Consider the following 22,197-nt stretch of genomic DNA (forward strand, 5'->3'; position numbering starts at 1 on the left):
ATGATTGTCACACACACACTGGGTGTGGCGAAATTATTCTCTGCATTTGACCCATCACCCTTGATCACCCCCTGGGAGGTGAGGGGAGCAGTGGGCAGCAGCGGTGGCCGCGCCCGGGAATAATTTTTGGTGATTTAACACCCAATTCCAACCCTTGATGCTGAGTGCCAAGCAGGGAGGTAATGGGTCCCATTTTTATAGTCTTTGGTATGTTTCTGCAAGCTTTATGTTGGCAACACACTGACAAACAAGGAGATGAGAGGAGATGTTTTGGTTCAGGTTTCTGACGTGTATTTGATTAAGCAATTTCTGCTGAGGAAACTTAACACAGATTGGAATCAAACAGAAAATAAGGGGGTTTATATAGCCCCATTCATCGCGGTTTACCTGACGCATGAAACATGACGAATTGGGGGGTGGGGGGGTGGGGGGGTGCACTATCCACTTTAGCTTCTATGTAGAGCAGTGGTTCTTAACCTGGGTTCGATCGAACCCTAGGGGTTCGGTGAGTCAGGCTCAGGGGTTCGGCGGAGGTCAAGACACACCCGACTCATCGTGTAAATAAAAACTTCTCCCTATCGGCGTATTACGGATACGGCAACAGCAGAAGTCACACTGATTTGCAGGTGTGTAATTTGTTGTGAGTTTATGCACTGTGTTGGTTTTGTTCTTTGAACAAGGTGATGTTCATGCACGGTTCATTTTGTGCACCAGTAAAAAAACATGGTAACACTTTAGTATGGGGAACATATTCACCATTAATTAGTTGCTTATTAACATGCAAATTAGTAACATATTGGCTCTTAACTAGTCATTATTAAGTACTTATTAATGCCTTATTCGGCATGGCCTTATTATAACCCTAACCCTCTAACCCTGGCCCTAACCCTCTAACCCTAACCCTAACCAAATAACTCTAAATTAAGTCTTTGTTACTTAGCATACGTTTCCCATACTAAAGTGTTACCAAAAACATATAACTTTGTCTTGAATTTGAAAAAAAAACATAATTTTTTTTTCACTAAAGAAGGGTTCGGTGAATGCGCATATGAAACTGGTGGGGTTCGGTACCTCCACCAAGGTTAAGAACCACTGATCTAGAGTGTTGAATATCTTAAAAATGTGTTTTGTGTCAATTCCAACTTCGACCAAATCGTCAGTTGCTATGTAGAGTGGCACTTTCCATCATTTTCAGCAGACTGCATTGCAAAATGATTAACCCCCCCTACAATCCTCTCAAGCAAGATCCACCCAGGATTGGGGCCATATGAATCCCTTCCCTATGGTAACGGACAAATACTTACATTAAGGTTATTTTAACAGTATTTGTGTTTGATTTCTTCCATCACTGCATCATAGCAGGTAGTACAAATTAAGAGTGGTGACGATGGCGTCACATGATCCATGGAAGTCAATGTGTGAGAACATAAACTGAGGTTTCTGTTGTTTTTGCTGAGATGTGCGCTGCAGAGAACAAGACGTGTTCCAGAAAACCCCTCCATGCAAAGCCAAGACTTGATGCAATGCTTTAGGAACTAGAGAGAGGACTTGGACGCATCTCTTCTTTCGTCATCTTTCTTTTTTGCTTAGAAGCTTGTAAGCAGGCTCTTTTTCAGGATACACTAAAACTTTCAGGACACGTGGCCATTACACACAGGAGGTGGAAATCCCCTCCTTTTTGCAGCTTCAACAGATTCCACCCTTCTGGGAAGACTTTGTGTAAATTGTTGGAGTGTGGCTGTGGGAGTTTTTGTCCATTCATGGAGAAGAACATTCGTGAGTTCACAGGTCACTGATGTTGGCTCATAATCTCTGTTCGAGTTGGGGGATGGGGTTTGAGGTCATGGCTCAGAGGTTCCCAACCTGATTGATGAATAGTAATTAATAAATAGCTGACAACTGGTAAAAGGGTCATGGATTGACCTTGGAAAAGATGGAAGGTTTTTTTTTAGGGCCATCTGGAATGATTTGGGGCCGTGGAATACCAGCAGTAAAGCCTTTTTCACAGCAACCGTGGATCCGAACAATTGGCCATCTTGGCACTAGAAGGTCAATGTCAGCTTTATGAAAAAATATGATTTTTGTAAAAAGTCTGACACAAGGGTTAAAAAAAATTTTTTACCCAAAAAAAATTATTTTAGGAGTCTGTTATTCTGACACCCAAATATGTTATTGAGAACTCAACGTATACAATTCAGCCTCCTGCAAAATGACTACTGTCACTTAAAAGGCATACATACCCACTTAGCTTGTGACACAATTTAGAGAATAAAGATAGCATTACCTGCCGTTACCTCATCAACTTGATTCACACCAGCTGCAAGAGTACTATGACTGACTATACTGCCAACAGTACTGCCAACTATACTGGAATTGTGATGTATCGCATTGTAACTGTATGCATGTTCGAAATAAACTTCAACCATAAACCGAGAAGCATTCTGTAATGTGTAATGACGCAGCAGCACAGTGTATATGTGCCTTGTAGCCAGGGATGGGTACGATACAGGGTTGATACCGGTAATCCACGGTACCAATTTTCTGTACTTTTGTGTGTGTTTATGTGTTAACACAGTCTATGTTCACTTGTTTAATAATACAATTTTGTTGTTTATATAACATTTAAATATGAGCAAAATAATGATAACAGTTCTGTCTAGTTGTTTTTTTATTACACTTCTGAGTCTCATTTGCAAGTATTGTATATTAATCTTTTTATACAAATCCCAGATGTTAGATATCAGTAGTGTATAGGCTGTCGAGTGCTGCCTTAGTCAGGGAGTAGTCTTTTTAATTTTGTATTTTGTTGTGGCCTACAAAGTGTTTTTACTGTAAGTGTTGCACTTATTACACATCAGCTGTTTAATTGTAACGTACATCCTAGATGTAGCTTTCATTATCAAATTTGAATGTGTTGAAATCGCCATGTAAAAACGCTAATGCTAATCAGTAGCGTGTCTCTGGCTAATCCAATTTAAATTAGCATCAAGCGTGCACATTTTCAAAGGTGGAGCCTTACTTTACTTCCGAGTGCCTTCCTCTTGCTTTGTTGGCATGAAAATTGCAACATTACCCAAAGGCACTCTGGCTGAGTCCACTATGAGTGCTGCTTGAGAGATTGTTTGCCCACCAAGTAGTTTAAGCCGGTCGAGTCTGCAACCAGTATTGATGTCACTTGCAACAAAGGTATCGAAATATGGCACAGTTTGATTTAACGTGAATTGGTTCACACTAGTACCAACAGAATTTGGTCAGTGCCTATAAAAGTACAAAATTCAGTACCCATCCCTACTTGTATTATCAGCAAAGTGTTATGGTTGTGATTTATTTATTAGAGAAATATTTACCAAGACCTATAAGGAATGGTTATATTTGCCCAATTCAACAAATTCGAAAAGGAGTAGGAAGAAGCAAAGTGTGTTTTTAGTAACTTACTAGTTGGAATATACAGTATTGCGCTTAAAATAAAAATGCTTTACAAGCTAACGAATGATGTCACAGCTTGTAACACCACGCCGTGCTTTATTATGAGTTTCTTGGCAATTTTATGGGTGTAGTTTTAGTTCCTGTCTTGCGCTCTTATTTTGTGGTTTTTCACTTCTTGTTTTTCCCCTTTCCTGCAGCAGCTTTACGCCTGCCTTTGAGCACTTTTCCCCTCACCTGTTTTCTGTTTTTAATTAGCACTAAATAAGTTAAAGCTTGCAACACCATTTGGTTGTTGGGACATTATTCACTGGTCACGGTTGACGATTCTTCCCATGCTGAGCTCAAGTATGCACGTACTTTGTGGACACCGTCTGCTCCACATTCCTTGTAAGTGTTTTTGCTGTGTTCCAGCATTTCCCTGTTGCTCTCGCTTTTTGTTTGTTTAATGAATAAATACCCTTTTTACTGCACGCTGCCTCCTCGTCCGTCTGCATTTTAAAATCACTGCAACATTCGTCGTCTCACATGACACATCCCCTTTGACGAATGAGCCTGAGCTTTTCTACCTGTCACTCACACAAACACCAGTGACCTGGAGAGATGCAACAGTTTTAATACAATGATGCTGTGTTCCTTTCTTTTTATTCAAAATGGGTCTTGACAAAGAGGAGTTGCCTTATATTCAGTTTAATACATTAAAAGATAAAAGTAATTATAAATATTACTTACAATAGTGATACTTTTAGAGGTGATTTGAGGATTTTAAAGTGAGTACTTAAATACGTATAGTCAACTACAGTCGTGGTCAAAAATTTACATACACTTGTCCATCCATCCATCCATCTTCTTCCGCTTATCCGAGGTCGGATCGCGGGGGCAGCAGCCTAAGCAGGGAAGCCCAGACTTCCCTCTCCCCAGCCACTTCGTCCAGCTCTTCCCGGGGGATCCCGAGGCGTTCCCAGGCCAGCCGGGAGACATAGTCTTCCCAACGTGTCCTGGGTCTTCCCCGTGGCCTCCTACCGGTCGGACGGGCCCTAAACACCTCCCTAGGGAGGCGTTCGGGTGGCATCCTGACCAGATGCCCGAACCACCTCATCTGGCTCCTCTCCATGTGGAGGAGCAGCGGCTTTACTTTGAGCTCCCCCCGGATGGCAGAGCTTCTCACCCTATCTCTAAGGGAGAGCCCCGCCACCCGGTGGAGGAAACTCATTTCGGCCGCTTGTACCCGTGATCTTGTCCTTTCGGTCATAACCCAAAGCTCATGACCATAGGTGAGGATGGGAACGTAGATCGACCGGTAAATTGAGAGCGTTGCCTTCCAGCTCAGCTCCTTCTTCACCACAACGGATCGATACAGCGTCCGCATTACTGAAGACGCCGCACCGATCCGCCTGTCGATCTCACGATCCACTCTTCCCTCACTCGTGAACAAGACTCCGAGGTACTTGAACTCCTCCACTTGGGGCAGGGTCTCCTCCGCAACGCGGAGATGGCACTCCACCCTTTTCCGGGCGAGAACCATGGACTCGGACATGGAGGTGCTGATTCTCATCCCAGTCGCTTCACACTCAGCTGCGAACCGATCCAGTGAGAGCTGAAGATCCTGGCCAGATGAAGCCATCATGACCACATCATCTGCAAAAAGCAGAGACCTAATCCTACAGCCACCAAACCAGATCCCCTCAACGCCCTGACTGCGCCGAGAAATTCTGTTCATAAAAGTTATGAACAGAATCGGTGACAAAGGGCAGCCTTGGCGGAGTCCAACCCTCACTGGAAACGTGTCCGACTTACTGCCGGCAATGCGGACCAAGCTCTGGCACTGATCATACAGGGAGCTGACCGCCACAATCAGACAATCCGATACCCCATACTCTCTGAGCACTCACCACAGGACTTCCCGAGGGACACGGTCGAATGCCTTCTCCAAGTCCACAAAACACATGTAGACTGGTTGGGCAAACTCCCATGCACCTTCAAGGACCCTGCTGAGAGTATAGAGCTGGTCCACAGTTCCACGACCAGAACGAAAACCACACTGTTCCTCCTGAATCCGAGGTTCGACTGTCCGGCGTAGCCTCCTCTCCAGTACACCTAAATAGACCTTACCGGGAAGGCTGAGGAGTGTGATCCCACGATAGTTAGAACACACCCTCCGGTTCCCCTTCTTAAAGAGAGGAACCACCGCCCCGGTCTGCCAATCTAGAGGTACCGCCCCCGATGTCCACGCGATGCTGCAGAGTCTTGTCAACCAAGACACTTACATACACTTGTAAAGAACATAATGTCATGGCTGTCTTGAGTTTCCAATAATTTCTACAACTCTTATTTTTTTGTGATAGAGTGATTGGAGCACATACTTGTTGGTCACAAAAAACATTCATGAAGTTTGGTTCTTTTATGAATTTATTATGGGTCTACTGAAAATGTGACCTATTTTAGCTGGGTCAAAAGTATACTAACAGCAATGTTAATATTTGGTAACATGTCCCTTGGCAAGTTTCACAGCTATAAGGCGCTTTTGGTAGCCATCCACAAGCTTCTGGCAAGCTTCGGTAGAGTTTTAGACCACTCCTCATGTCAAAGTGGTGGTTTTCTGACATGGACTTGTTTCTTCAGCATAGTCCAAGAGATTAAGTCAGGACTTTGGGAAGGCCATTCTGAAACTTTAATACTAGCCAGATTTGGCCATTCTTTTACCACTTTTGACATGTGTTTGGGGTCATTGTCCTGTTGGAACACCCAACTGCGCCCAAGGCCCAACCTACGGGCTGATGATTTTAGGTTGAACTTTCCTCCAGAAGGTCTTATCTTTGTCCATGTGATGTCAGATGAATCAAAATTTAGCTGTTTGGCCACAATACCCAGCAATATGTTTGGAGGAGAAAAGGTGATGCCTTTAATCCCAGGAACGCCATTCCTACCGTCAAGCATGGTGGTGGTAGTATTATGCTCTGGGCCTGTTTTGCTGCCAATGGAACTGGTGCTTTACAGAGAGTAAATGGGACAATGAAAAAGGAGGATTACCTCCAAATTCTTCAGGACAACCTAAAATCATCAGCCCGGAGGTTGGGTCTTGGGCGCAGTTGGGTGTTCCAACAGGACAATGACCCCAAACACACGTCAAAAGTGGTAAAGGAATGGCTTAGTCAGGCTACAATCAAGGTTTTAGAATGGCCTTCCCAAAGTCCTGACTTAAACGTGTGGATAATGCTGAACAAACAAGTCCATGTCAGAAAACCAACACATTTAGCTGAACTACACCAATTTTGTCAAGAGGAGTGGTCAAAAACTCAACCAGAAGCTTGCCAGAAGCTTGTGGATGGCTACCAAAAGCACTTTATTGCAGTGAAACTTGCCAAGAGACATGTAACCAAATATTAACATTGCTATATGTATACTTTTGACCCAGCAGATTTGGTCACATTTTCAGTAGACCCATAATAAATTCATAAAAGAACCAAACTTCATGAATGTTTTTTGTGACCAACAAGTATGTGCTCCAATCACTCTATCACAAAAAAATAAGAGTTGTAGAAATTACTGGAAACTCAAGACAGCCATGACATTATGTTCTTTACAAGTGTATGTAAACTTTTGACCACGACTGTATGTTTCTGTTGTCTGTCCATGATTGCAGACCTGCATTTTTGATTTAGTGTCAGAAAGAACTTGTTTCCCTTTCTTTTTACTTTCTTCATATTTTGTGGTAAGGAGAAATCTCCCAAAAGTGATTTATGTTGCCATATGCAAACACTTCATATATGCTGGTTGTTCTGTTCCTCGTTTCGTTTGAAATAACCATGCAAGTCAGATATAAAAGGCACATTTTTATACAGTTTCAGGCTTCAAGAGATAATTAAATACTGTGGGTGCCAAAGTAAAGTTGTAATACTTCACACTATTAGAGCTGCATCAAAGAGATCATCTGGCAAGAAAAGATCAAACGCTAATAGGAAGATGACCACACTGTTGGCTTTATTGACACATTTGAACGCTGGGCTCCCACATCATAACATTATTACATTATTCACTATTCACTTGTTTCTCTATTTGTTTGTAAATGCACATGTTAGTGAAAACATGTCCAGAAATTGCACTCTTTGAGAAAATGTCAATCAGACATTGACACAAAGCTGTTCACCAACATTTAAAACAAACTGAAAATAACCAATAAGCAACACAAATCATCAAACATGATGGTCCAGTACTGTCACTTATACATATGTACAGTGTTGGGTTAGTTACTGAAAACCAGTAAGTAGTTACAGTTACTAGTTACTTTATTTCAAAAGTAACTCAGTTACTAACTCAGTTACTTACACCAAAAAGTAATGTGTTACTGTGAAAAGTAACTATTTATTTACTCTTTTTTTTCTTCTTTTTTTTAAAAGCTCCCATTAATGCCCTTTTAGCCTTCATTTCAGTACTGTTATTACACACACAGAGCGCGCCTCCGGCTTGTGACACAAGAAGATTCAGAAGGACTACACTGCAGCGCTCCAATAAAACACACTCAGATCTTCTGTTTCTAGCTGATACTACATTAAAAAAATAACGTAAAATAACGCAGTAACGCATCATGTAGTAACAGTAACTGAGTTACTGAAAATAAAAAATAACGCGTTAGATTACTAGTTACCGCCGAAACTAACGGCGTTACAGTAACACGTTACTTTGTAACGCGTTAGTCCCAACACTGCATATGTATGATATATACAACACGCAATACTTATGTAGGTAACTTCACTCTTTCTCAGAACTATCTAATATTTTATCATCTTCATGTGTGTTTTGTTGATACATGCCAAAGTGTTTCTTATCCCAGGTTGTTATTATTGAAGAAATATTTTCATGACAAAGACTGAGCCTTATTATCTTTGCAAGGCAGCATTTTAAATGAGGACATCATTAGATAGTGGATCTGGGCGATACAATAGAGCAAGAAACTTTGCGGCTGTTGCGCCATTGTTTTTAAACCGACAGCCCAGGTTATGAGCCCATCATGTTGGCCGTCAACGTCCAGCTGTGAGACAGCTGTGGTGTAGTGTGGCCCTCATGTGAGATTATCTTTGGACAGACTCTGCATAAGAGACCTCTGGAAGGAATCATCGCACCACTCGGGTATCAGAAAGTCAAGAAGCAGCTCACAGAGGCAGTAAAGGAGATGCCTGCATGCAGCCATACAAACATGCATCATAATGCGTACATTTGAAGTTATGATGTACTGTAGATCGGCGATATGAGAGCTCTGTAGTTCCTAGCAGAGGTGGGGGTAAGTCAGGGTTTTGCAAGTCTCAGGGCTTTAATCCTGAGTCTGGATTCAAGTCTCAAGTAAGGATGTACAAGTCTCAAGTCATCGGTGTGATATTTTCGAGTCCTTTCAAGCCTTAGGCAGTGTCAAGGATTAATATGCATTAAAATATCTGCCATCTAAAAAGGTAACAATGTGTTATATTTGTGTGTCTATTGTGTTTTGAATTGTATTGCAATCTTATTTACAATAAAACCCAGTGTGATATTAGTTTGTATGACTCTTATTGTCATTGTTCATGCTTTAACCTGAACATTACTACAAAGACATAGAAGTGACAGTCACTCCACACAAAACTACCCATACCGACGATTTAACATAAATGCAAAAACAGCTAAGTAAGAATACTTTGGGATATTTTTAATGTTATGTTTTTGGTTTAAATCGGTTGAAAAATGTGCAATTCATTAATTTATTTTAATTTGACATGCATTGCATTTAGGGGACGTTGCCCTAACCAAGATGGCCGCCACATAGACACACCTACGCTGACTTATATATGGGGAGTTCCAGTTTCCCGTCAATCTTTGAAGACCTAGTTTTACAACATATAGTTTTGTTGTATGATGTGTTTGTTTTTAGTTATTGTTCATTATTCCCCCCACAGGATTGCAGTAACTAGTGTTTTGTTTTTACTTACCTTTGTGTTGTGGGTAATGTTCTAATTATGTTGGGCTGTAAATTTTTTCGCATGTTTTCATTTGAGTGCATACTGGTAATGTCAAAATTGTCAGTAAAAGTTTGTCTTAATAAGGAGAATAAATGCAAATAGTACAGTGAGCAATGTCTTCACTCCAGTATCACTATTGTCGGCGATTGTCGCTGTGACATGATCTTACGTTTCTGATAACATGCTAATTATTATGTGCCCAAAAATTAGGTTCTTCGACTTGATTTCTTGTCAGACCACATTTCTTAATTCTTTTAAAGTCATTGGACTAAAGTCAGAGTCAAGTCCAGAGTCATTGATGTCAAAGTCCAAGCCAGGTCGCAAGTCTTAGATTATATTGTCAAATTGAGCCCAAAGTCATCAAATTGCAACTCAAGTCCAAATCGTTGTTGAAGCTCCACTATTCTTTTGACCTAACTGGGTGGCGTTAAAAAGAAGGGAAACAATTGCTTGATGACTCACTTGTTAATGTGGTGGTCCTGCAAAGACTCCAGCGTGGTCGCTAAACTCAGTCTGTACTTCTCACTGCCTAATAAGTCAGTGATGAGCTCTGTGCAGCCACAAACATCAACACAAACCAGACAGAACCAGTCAAACCCAAAACGACTTTGACTATTCAGTGAGCTGCGATGTGAAAGCTGCAGCAAACCTGGAAGTAGCTGCGTTAGACATTCCAGGCATCGCTCCTTGGTTTCCCCTCGTTCTGCGGCGCTGCGCTCAGGCTGCGGTTGAGCGGGCAGTGTGCCTCCGGGCCACACGGCCTCCTGCAGCACTTGGAGGTAAATGACCCAGCAGGGGGCGCTGGTGAGGTGGGCCACCCCTACGTCCAACCATCTGGGACAACAATCATGACACTTAGGTCACATTTACAGAGATATGTGACATCTCGGAGCCATGCATGTGACGTTAAAACATAACAGCAGCTTGGATCACTTAGTGACATGCTCCCTTAAAGCTCCACAAACACATACGCCCAAAGCGGCAGTGAGGTTAGCGATAGCGCAACACTGGAGCTTGAACACGCAAACTTACCGCAGACTTTGTGCTAGAACAATCCCAGTGTTAATCATAAACAAGCCCTTGTTTGAAATTTCAAGTTGGAAAACAATCCCTGAGAGGGGATTTTGAGGTTAAGCCATGCAGAATTCACAAGTAAAGTACCTCCTTTAACTCGTCCTTGAAGTAGACACGTCCAGAATAAGGGATCTGCTGTTGGGAACCAATGATTGATTATGTACTCCGAAAAGCAAATACACATTTAGGCAAACAAATAATACACTACCGTACTCACAAAAGTTAGGAATATTGGGCTCGTAGGAAAGATTTTGGGATGAATCAAAAATAAACTACAGTGGATATTCACAAATTATTATTCACACCATTGAATTTTTGGTCAAAAAATTATTATTATTACTTTTTAAATTTCTCTGAAAATAGTACACCTCGTCAGCAATGATTTTCTATGAATTTCCCCCAAAAAATAATGTATTTTATCACAACGGGACCACCGAAAACTAATTATCCTAACACTAATACTGCATTATTACATGCATATTGTACAATTGTTCTTGTGGTATTAATTGGGCTAAACTGCTAAATGTCATGTTGTGTGCCTATGACAATAAAGTTGTTTGAAGCCAACAGTCAGTAAAATTAGGTTTACATCTGAAATGTATGGTGCCTCTCTGAAACAAACAAAAAAACACCAGACAGCCACACTTGGATACATTTTGTCATATTTAAGTTCCAACATATTTAGTCCTTAGTTATGCTCCATCCCACAGCTTCACATATTAATCCATTTGGTGGACAAATGGTGGTTGTCAAAACAGCACTACATGCGCCATTTGTTGGAAAACTAATGACAGTCAGTCTTTAAAGTGCAGAGCTACCCCAAAAGCACAGACATAGGCACACTTGTTCTCACCACAGTTACATATCGCTGCAATCCGGGAGCATGAAAAATGCGGCTCGCTCCTCGGATAACTTGCCTGAGTAGTATGAATTTACCTATTTTAGTGCCCACAGTATCTCGGCTTTGAGGACTGAAAGGCTCAAAGTTGCCTGCGTTGATGCTGTGGAAACTGTAGTAATGTTTGCTGTCCTCACAGCATCAGCATCCATAAACTGGCCTATGGGCATTGAGATGCTAGCAACTGTGGGTGCAGTTTCATGCTTTTCCTGCCGTCAAGTGGCTAACAATCTGACTGGCCCACATTCCAAATGTTAAATGTTTTACAGCAACGTTTGCATTTAGCACGTTTTAAGTCTGTGTCTTTTGCCAGCCGCAATTTGTATTTGTTGTTAAAAAAAACATTTATTATTGAAGCTGCACTTTTCTAGCAGAAGTGAAGTGGGTGTGCCTGCAGTTTGTAGGCGCTTGAACATCACATGCTTACACAACCTAGATTAAAAACATTTTTCACACCAGCAAAATGAAATAAAACGGTCTGTAGAAATGTACATTACATCACATCAATTTAGTTAGGATTAATAAAACTTAAAGGTGCACTTTCATGCAAAACCAACTTTCCTCATATTGATACCTGATTTTTTGTGTATTTTGTATCTGCATAAGTCCCGAAAAGTTAAAATCAAACCATGGAGGCATTGCGGAGATAAAAAAAACAAAAAACAATATTGCCTTCTTTCATACCTCCTCCAAATGAGCTGTTTGGAATTTGTCCAATTTGTAACGTCAGCGGATATCTCCATATGGTCAATTTTACCCGAAGAGCTTTACGCGAGTGCGCCATTGTAGTCCGACCCTGTGGTCAATAAGTTCCTTCTTTTTTCTAGACTGTCTCGTACATACACATGCATCCGCCGCTGTTGCTATTTCTAACACAAAGTAGCGTATAGTTCTAACTTACAGTATATCTGTCAGTAGACGCCATATGGAAGCGCTAACAACTACAACATGGCTGACGGGGTGAATAGATTGTAAATAGATTACGCGCATCCTGAAGAGGTGGTCAGAAATCAATGCAACATTTTGACCAAAGAACCACCATCACATGCTATGTAGACCACACAAAAGTGTTTTACATGTAAAACAATCATAATATGACCCCTTTAAGATACAGTTATTTGATTTTTCCAACATTTCTGAAAAAATTACTTTTTTCCATGGCCTGGCAATTGCATTTTCAAATTCAATTACTTTTCCAGGATTTCCACGACGGTACGAACCCGCAGAAAACACATCTCAATCAATCTAAGTCGGTAATCATTTATAAATCAGGGCCAATAAATACTAAATGTTTGTTTTGTGTTTTTACAGCATGATGATCTGATTTCAGTCCAAGATGGCGGCGGCGTGTTGTTGTGCTTTGCTACGGCAACTCCAGCTCCTACAGTCAACCTTTCTTCAAATATGGCCTTAAAAAGGTGATGACAAGTTAATGTATCATAGTAAGTCGGCAAGCAGCGTGGGTCATGTAGGCGCCGGTCAGTAAGACATTTTTATGGGTGTCTTAATGCCAGTGGCGGGCTGTGCGTTTCCCACCTAGGCCTTCAGTGATGTCCGACTTCAATAATTACCTCTCAAAATACCATAATTTTTGTCACCACATGACCATTGCTGGAGAAATACTATACATAAACACATTTACGCTCTACTGGGAATTGGATCACATCAACAGTGTACATAACAGGTTTTTTCTGGTGCATTTAAAAATCAATAAACCCGCATTAGCAATTAAAACATATCTTATGTGGTACTGTCAAAATTAAAATTGCAAAAAACATTTTAAACTAATAAAGAAATAAAATATCTGAACTCACAATCTGTAGAACCCATTCGAGCTTCCGGGGTTGGCCAACATGGTCTCACAAGATGTAGTTTCTCTTGAAATATCCTTCTTGAAAATGGCCTTGCAAATATATTTGCTGTCTTGTCTGATCATAAAAGATGCAGACGAGGCGTAAAGGCTAAGTTCTTAAAAGTTTACTCCACAGCGTGCTCATCAAAAACATGGCTACATTCAGCAACTTAAACGGGGCTACTGTGCATGCTCTTCACTACTGTGGCATGCTGGTCAATGGAGTTCTTAAGTTACCTAGCTCATAACATCACAATATATATCTGCCTAAGGTCAGTTAGAAGGCCTTACTGACAACAACTCGTGAGCTGATTGGCTATCGCAACTGTCTGTCAAAGCTAGCTGAATTCTGGTTGGAAAAACACTCTATAACCTAAAAACAACAGCACTGGAATGAGCATAATATGACATGAAGAGAATATGAATACTTTTAGATATTTAGGGAAAGTAAATTAAAAAAATACTTTTATCTTTAATTATGATCATGATTTCTAGTTATGTTAGGCCAGCAGAGAAGGCCTTGCTGGCCCTGACGGCACACCACTGCTTAATTCCTTTTTGGTAATTTGCATGTGAAATACTTCGAATCCCATATACCTATTTTTTGTGAGTAGTGTAAAAAGTGTGACGACTCTGCTACTGTTTAATACACAACAAGTTTCAATATCCATAGTATGAGCTTTGATCTTCTAAGAAGGGCATTGCATCATTATCCCATCTTCTATTGAGATAAACGATATAACAAACAGCTTTAAAAAGGGCAAACATGTTATTTGTGATATAATAAAATGTGTGGCACACATTTCAATCCACACAATTACTCGTGCGATATATAATTTTTCCAAGAAAGACGCTGGTGAAAAGTCTGAAAATAATCTATGAAGGCTGCTATTAATTATGGAAAAAATGCATCTCATGTTATTAAACAAGGAACAAAACAGTTACGAAAGGCGAAACACAAAAATCAGGAAAAAAAAACCCAACCTCTCAATAAAAGTGCCAAAGAGGAGTCTGATGGTCTTCTGGATGTTTTCAGTGCACAGCCAACTCCACTGGTCCTTCATCAACAAACACAAGATGTTCAGAGCAACATCCGCCACAGCTGTGTCTGAAAATTAAAATAGAAAACAATATAGCGGTGCAATAACAGAGGAACTCCTCAACGCCGTTTAAGAGAGCTAGATAAAATGTGTGGTGTTGCTGCTACCAAGTGGCACAATACTGTCACTACAAGATGGCTGTGGAGAAAAATGCTCACTTCAAGCAGCAAGCCATTATTTGTTCATTAAAATAAACATTTCAAAACAACATTTGTGGTTTAAAAACTGTTAGAAAGTGTAGTGTGAAGGTGAGGACTAAAAACCTGTAGTTTTCCCGGGTGTCTTCTTGTCCGCAGTGGAGGCGGCACTCTGCTTGGCTGTCCCTCGGCCTTGTGGCTCGTTCAGAAGTCTTTCCTGCTCCTGCACAAAGCTCTCCAACCTGGACAAGGACATGCCATTGAGCACCTGGAAAGGAGTGGACAAATGTAGAAAAAAATGATGTTCCTTACTTATCAATAAATGGGATATGAAATGATATTTGACAACTTACAGGGCTGCCGTCACTAAAGCTGTAAGTCACTTTAGGATGTAAGTCAGGTGTATTGAGAGATGGAGACACTTTACTTGGGAACATGAGCCTCCTGATGCAGGGAAATACTAAATCAAGCAGCTGCGTATTTCAACATTTATTGTGAACCTGATTTACTAAGATTCAAAGAAAAAGTGCTAAATAGCGTGTGCAAAGTACAACATCACATCTGCAATTAGTGGGTGTATTGCGTGTGATCTACTAAGACTGTGTGTACAATTGATAAAGTGCAAACCGCTCTATTTAAATGACAGTTTTGCTCATGTACCAGCTTTTGCCATGGAGACACTCATTCCCTTCCACGTTTATGGCATCATATGGTCCAACCTGTGGCGTTTTGCATGTTGTTGACATGTAGCAAACAAATATAATATTCAACACCTTTTCTGGGCTGTACTGAGGCACGATCTAGACAACAGACCTTAGTTTTAGCATGCTGAAGGTGCGGTCTATAGAAGGCGCTGCAGTGTTGTGATGGTGCATTTGGAATGATACAAACAAAAAAAATGCATATTGCAAAAGGTTTTTTTTAATACAGGATATATATTCAAATAATTTATCCTTTATATGAAAGAACGAATGCCATAACAAATATCAAAACGAATCAATTGAGTTTGTTTTAGTCAGCCCCTTAAGCAATCCAACAACTATAAAATTATAAAATTATATTTCTGAATATGTCTAATATCTTTATTTCTGACATATGGTGACACAAACAGAATATTCTCTCGCTCATTTGTCTTTGATTGCCTCCTTTCTTACAGCCATTGTTGGGCTATTTTGCGAGAAAATTTCAAACATGCTAAATATATGTGCAAAACAGCAGCCGCAGAGTAGTTTTAGTCTTGATCAATTACATTGAGAGCGCAAAATTATTATATTTGCATTCCCTCCTCTCAGTGTTGTGAGTGTTCAGATAATGGTAAATGGTAAAATGGGTCGTACTTGTATTGCGCTTTTCTACCTTTTTTAAGGAACTCAAAGCACTTTGACACTATTTTACACATTAACCCATTCACACACACACACACACATTCACACATTCACACACTGATGGCGGGAGCTGCCATGCACGGCGCTAACCAGACCCATCAGGAGCAAGGGTGAAGTGTCTTGCTCAAGGACACAACGGACGCGACTAGGATGGTAGAAGGTGGGGATTGATTGCGGCATGGCGTAGTGGGTAGAGCGCCCGTGTCAGAAACCCGAGGGTTGCAGGTTCGCTCCCCGCTTCTTACCATGCCGTTGTGTCCTTGGGCAGGACACTTCACCCTTGCCCCCGGTGCCGCTCACACCGGTGAATGAATGTTGAATGAATGATAGGTGGTGGTCGGAGGGGCCGTAGGCGCAAATTGGCAGCCACGCTTCCGTCAGTCTACCCCATGGCAGCTGTGGCTACGAAAGTAGCTTACCACCACCAGGTGGGAATGAATGATGGGTTTTTAACATGTAAAGCGACTTTGGGTACTTAGAAAAGCGCTATATAAATCCCAGGTATTATTATTATTATTATTATTGAACCAGTAACCCTCAGATTGCTGGCACGGCCACTCTCCCAACTTCGCCACGCCGTCACAGCATATATTCTGCATATACATAAACACAGACACGCTAAATGGACTGCGATCACTATAGTTTCCTCATTTAAGACATGCAACCCTCTACGCACAAGCTTTAGTAGATCAGCTTTGCGTTCGCTATGAAAATTGCATGTGTTTTAATACACACAAAATGTTAGTAGATCAGGCCCTTGCTGTATAAGCCCATTAAAAATGTGAACGGTGACAAAGAGTTTTAGAAGTCTTACATGTACTTTCTGCTGTCCATTGTTCTGCCATCAGAGTCTCCCTCAGAGTCCTCTGTAGGACTTAAGACCTCTGGGTGGGGAAAGGCAGTCTTGAGTGTGTCTAAAGCATTTTCCATCATCTAAAAAGGAACCAATAAGATTATTTTTTAAGCCCGCTGCGTTTTCAAAATTAACAAAGAGTAAGATCCATACTGTACATGTTTCTTCTCACCTTATCGATTCTTGACTTGCCAAATGGCTTTCTTTCAAAATATGTGCAAACCTCAGAGTTTAAAGCCAGGAACTCCTGCATGTCCTCACTCATGGCCGTCTCAGGAATACTGCTGAGTTGCTGTAAAACAAAGAACTGATACGATTTCAGGGCCAAAACATACTTAATGATGGTGTTTCCCGAACATATTGTATAGCGTCTCAGGTGAATTGCTATAGGGGGAACAATTTTATTGATTATCAAGATAGGCCACAGTTTCTCGGTTTAGCTTTAGATTTGTTGTAATACATTCATATATGCTGTGTTCTTTTTCGTTAGTTTAATATATATATATTATGGCGATACATTTTACACTGGAAACTATGGCTCGGTTTTCATACACCGCTCAGTTTTGGTACTATTAAACATTTGTTAGCGACTTTGACTGTCTCTGGGCTTTTACAGTATATTGAGAAAGGCTGCAAAATAACCCAACCTAGAGTAAAATCAAGTTGTAGCATACAGTAACAGTCTAATCAAAGTCAACAAGAGCCAGAAGCGGTGTTTCCTGAGTGTCATTGAACGCACCACACTGCTACTGTAAATGTAGCCAAACAATCAATGGTAATATATCGCTAGGTGACCTACAAGCGCCACTTTGAATGTACCCAGCTGCGGAGTCCTGACAGCGTGACGTATTGTGCCGCAAATCTGCCTTTTTTTTAATTTATTTTTTACTTTTTTCCTGCAGGTAGAACTATAATTATTCTCAATAAAAAGTGGTTTGTGTTTACATGTCAGGCTGCCTGAAACTGATCATTAAATTCACATAATTTGCTGTTTAATTTTTTTATACAATTCGGTGTTCAACGGTCCCTTTGGAATGGATTATTGATCAAACCCAGGGCCACCACAGGCCAAATTGAGGCCCTAATCCAAATTGTATTTTATTTTACAAAAATACAATTATAATTACCATCACAAAAATGTTTCACACTTTTTTATTTTTGTGAAACGACTTTTAATAGTTTTTTTAAATCAAACTTTAATTCAATTTGATGCATGTTTTGTAATAAAACAAAATCAAAGGAAATAAATTGTTCAACTCTTATTTGTGTGCAAAATAAAAATGTTACCATCACTAAAACATAACTTTATAAAACATACTGTACATCTTCAACTCCAACCGGGGATTTGAGCCCAGTACTTCCTGCTTTGCAAGATAAGTACTAATGTTGCGCACCACAGCAGTGCAGCATGTGAATGGGCGCTTGCTTTGCAGCAAGAAATGTAATATGTTTGTGGTAACATTTCATATGAAGCGTCCAGTCATTCATCAATAGACATTTTACATGCGCTGATCAAGGGCCCCTATGCACAGTGTGTGTTCTGCGTTTAGGGAGCCGTGGCCCTGGGTACCACTATATATTTAGTAAGGGTCTTGAGCTGAAAATGTTTGATAAATCCTAGCGTAGAGTTGTCATGATTACCCTAAGGAATGTATCCAATTGACCTTTACGGGCTTCCACCTTCTCACCATCTGTGTTCCCAAATGGAAGGTCAGGGAACATTTTCTTTGGGCCTTTTACATCTGCAAAACAAAACAATTCTTGGAAGTAGTCCTTTGGTTTACTCAGGCAGATTTAAATTGTTTCCTCACTCTTGATGAACTTCTTCACTTCAGGGTTCTCCTCTAAACGAGTCTGCAAGTTGAGGAACTCGCTGTATCTCCGGTTGACCGAGTGACAGGCCAAAGACTGCAGGAGGTCGGCGCGTTCAGGGCATGGCGCTGTCTCAAACTACAGGAGAGAACGTTTTGTGAAGGAAAAAGATAAGAGTCAGAGATAACGGGATGTTTAATGTTACCGTGATTGTGTAGAGAGGATGTGCTCCAATTCCACGCTGATCCTTTGCACTGACTATTCCAGCGATGTGCACATTCTGGATGTTTACTGACGAGGCTGGTTTGTTTGGAACATCGAAGTTCAAGGGGCCCAGGGAAAGTCCTCTTGAAGAACCGGCTGGGGATTTTTCTTGAGCAATCCCTGCAGGCCAGTGGGCGTCCACAGGCACCGTCATCTTAGGCCCGAGATTTTTCAGTGGAGCAAAGCAGCCAAAATCATCCACGTCATCCTTTACATTCACAGAGTTGCAGAAGTTGGGTGAGGGGCCGCATTCGCACAAACGTCTAGTCATGTCGTCTTCTGAGTCGGACTGCATCAGAGAGTCCACTGAGAGCACTTGGAGGTGAGAGTACTGTCCAGATGTGAGGGAGCAACAGTTGACCTTACACGGTGTGAGCAGACCCGCGTGGCAAGTATCAGCCTTCCCAGAACAAGTCAGACTGCTGCATTCTGACGAGTCCTCCTCACTGATTGGGCTGGACAGCTCACGGAAATCAGAGCTGCTCTCACTTGCCAGGCTTGGCTCGGAAAACGACTGGCAGGTGGTCCAGGAATCTTGGTGGAACTGACATTGGTACAGGGCGCCATCTTGTGGTTTTCTTGACCTGTTGAAGATGTCTACAATGGTTTGGTTGAGCCAGTCGGGGTCAGACACCCTGCTTATGAGCGGCAGAAGCACATTGCAGGTTATGAGTTCAGTAACCATGTACCCTCCCGTCCGGGTTTCCATCTGAGGGTACGGAACAAGCACATGCAAGACCAGGTTCACCAGAGCTCTTGCATAGCTGAGCTCAGCAGCTGCATCGCTCACAGCTGGATGGGGTCTCTCTATTTCCTGGTAGATCTGCCAAAGGCTAACATTCTTTCCACGTGTCTGCTGCACGTGTCTGGCTGTCATGTAGCTCTGCAGGTGGCAGCCATACAACTCTAGAAGACGTTGGACCAGAGCCTTTCTGTCCACTTGCCTCGCACGTTCCTTCAGCTCCATCACGGACTCCAGCATGGAGTTACGCACCGCACGCTCAAACTCACCCTCCACCTCTGGCAGCAGAGTGCGATACCAGGAGGAGACAAAGTCACGCACTGCTTTGTGGACGGCGTTGTGGATCTCATGGTTGAGCCTCCACTCGTGTTCGGCGGAGCACAGAGGAGGCGTCCCCCCACCAAGAGGGAGGAAGTGCTCCAAGTGCAAAAGCCTATTGGCATCCAGAATGGCTCGGGATCCGAGCCAACCCCCCAGAACCACAAGGAGACTGGTGAAGATGCAGAGAAGCCAGACGTTCACAAGGAGGTGGAAGAGGACCAACCAGGCCATCAGCGCTCCAAGGCCCAGGAGCCGCCTCCGTTGGCCCAGAAGCTCGGACAGAGTCCATTGATTAGAGCTCTTGGATGACAACATTACAGCCAGACGTTGAAATGTATCCTGCTAAGCAAATATGACATGTATTAGTCATCATAAAACTTTAACTGCTAACATCAATATTCATCACTGACTTTCAACATGGACCTACAAGTTTAAGAGTGGTGCTTTAAAAAAAATGATTTTTGGTCTGGGTATGGTTATGGTTAGATTTTGAGTTTGCATTATTTTGTGCTAATAGATATACCACCAGTGTGCTTTTATACGTTAATTATTCAGGCCCTTTGGGGGGTCATGTCTTGCCTGTAGATACCAATTATTTCTATACTGTATAGAGCAGGGGTATTCAACTAGCGGCCCGGGCATCAAAATATGACACCATACCAGCCGCCAAGTTCAGTTCGAAACTAGGGAGACAACCATTTTTGCAGCAAATTCTTAAAAGCACTGGTGTGCTCCTGTTGTAAAGAGGAACATGGACCACTGTTAACACATTGGCTTATCCTTTCAGGGGCATTTTAACCATGCTAGCAAACTTAAAACACTGGGGTTCAGAAATCTTGTGATTTACATAACAAAGTTGTTCCTAAAGGCACCTCTTTGATCTTGTCCTTTTTGGTAGTTTTTTTTTTTGGTAACATGATTTATGTACCGGTAACTAAGGTATTGCTGTAGCTTTTTTGCTTCTGATGCATTCAGTAGTCATTTGTTCAACTTATTCAGTTATAGTGTTCTTCAAGGTTCCATCTTAGGTCCTCTCTTCTTCATTATTTTGGGCTACTCAACTGGTGGCCCAAGAGTTCAGTTCAAAAACTCTGTGAGAGACTCACATTTTTGCAGCAGATTCTAAAAAGCGCTAGAGTGTTGTCATAGAGATTATCTTTGACTAGCTCCTGTAACTCTGACAAAATAAATAGACCATAATCAAATTTCTACTGTAGAGGATGCTGGTCCGGAATTATATACTAATTAGGAATAATATAATAGTGACGTTAAATATCCCTTGTAGCATACATTAAAATATGGGAATATAAAGAGGACATGTATTTGCATTAATTTGTTATTCATTTCATATTCTGTAAATATTTTAGTTATTACACTATGCGCATTATCACCGATAAACAAGCTAGACGTGGATGTTTTGTTTGCATCGCATCATAGCACAAAATGTATCAAAGTGGTCCCTACATCCTTAAAATTTGGACACAGCCTTCTTGCATCAAAGAATCAGCATGCACTAAATTAGTCTGATTTGTCAAATAATTTGGTTACGACTTTGATCGGATAGACATTACGCTGCATTCCAAAAATCCGAGGAACTGTGAATGCACCATTATCATATCGCGAGAGAGCCTATTCCAACGAGACCTGCTGTTTCCATGACAGTCTGACTCATTACCATACACGTTAACGATTGCTACAGTGACTAACATAAAGAAGAGGCCAATGTTTACATTTATACTAGCACACAATGACAAGTAACGCGTCACTTAAATATGATGTAGTTGCATCACGGCCATATCTGACCTGCTGTAATTTAATGTTCGAACAGTCCAGGGAACGGTCAAGCTTGTATGAATGTTATATATGTCTGTTTAACGGCACTTCCTGGTAAGAAAGTTAAAACTCCCGACTTTTGGTAAAAAAACTACAAACATTTAAAAATACGTCACCAGAATAATGTAAGGGTCATGTCTGGAACTCAGGCCGTCTTCCTTCCTAGGAACAGGGTTTTAATCCTCCAAAGATTAACTGGATCAGTCTGTACAATTAGCTCCTTTAGGTGTCCACTTTACTTGCCAGATCAAAAATCGTATTTATTATAATAAATACGATTCGTCTTTGTTCTTGACAAAATAATATATGTCATTGAAGGAGCGTTTTCTCTAAATAATGACCCTCCATATAACTGCAACATAACATTTACTGTAATCATACGTCATAATAAGTCAGTTAGGCTACCACTGTATCAACAACTAATAGCGGCACATGCCTGTAAATAAACGCAGCATTAACCCTGAAAATACTTATGTTTACCACAGTTAGGTAAAGTAGCATATCACAGTAGTCAAC

At 41.3% G+C, this 22,197-nt stretch overlaps 1 protein-coding gene across 7 annotated transcripts; it reads right to left on the bottom strand.

The window, feature by feature from the left end:
* Positions 1-7,078: 7,078 nt before the first annotated feature.
* On the bottom strand, positions 7,079-21,937 carry LOC133650495 (sorting nexin-19-like). Of its 7 annotated transcripts, none has more exons than XM_062047802.1 (12): positions 21,798-21,937; positions 18,727-20,187; positions 18,521-18,659; positions 18,351-18,451; positions 16,882-17,016; positions 16,671-16,789; positions 14,825-14,915; positions 14,598-14,739; positions 14,219-14,342; positions 10,060-10,244; positions 9,873-9,960; positions 7,081-8,597 (listed from the first exon to the last, which is right to left on the bottom strand). In XM_062047802.1, exons 2-12 carry the CDS (start codon positions 20,161-20,163, stop codon positions 8,483-8,485), a joined length of 2,676 nt encoding a protein of 891 aa, XP_061903786.1. In that variant the 5' UTR covers positions 20,164-20,187; positions 21,798-21,937; the 3' UTR covers positions 7,081-8,482. The 7 variants fall into 7 exon arrangements, with proteins under 7 accessions (XP_061903789.1, XP_061903786.1, XP_061903787.1 ...); XM_062047803.1 differs by having other exon boundaries at positions 7,082-8,597; positions 16,882-17,001; XM_062047805.1 differs by lacking the exon at positions 14,825-14,915 and having other exon boundaries at positions 7,079-8,597; positions 14,598-14,713.
* Between the last annotated feature and the right edge of the window lie 260 nt (positions 21,938-22,197).

Source organism: Entelurus aequoreus, linkage group LG05 (genome assembly GCF_033978785.1).
Source record: "Entelurus aequoreus isolate RoL-2023_Sb linkage group LG05, RoL_Eaeq_v1.1, whole genome shotgun sequence".
Classification (NCBI taxonomy): domain Eukaryota; kingdom Metazoa; phylum Chordata; class Actinopteri; order Syngnathiformes; family Syngnathidae; genus Entelurus; species Entelurus aequoreus.

Coding starts and splice junctions, on each gene's coding strand:
- LOC133650495 (XM_062047802.1), bottom strand. CDS start 20,163: ATGTTGTCATCCAAGAGCTCTAATCAATGGACTCTGTCCGAGCTTCTG. Junction 17,017..18,350: donor AATTGGATACATTCCTTAGG/GTAATCATGACA, acceptor AAATCGTATCAG/TTCTTTGTTTTACAGCAACT. Junction 14,916..16,670: donor ATGGACAGCAGAAAGTACAT/GTAAGACTTCTA, acceptor TCCCTGCATCAG/GAGGCTCATGTTCCCAAGTA.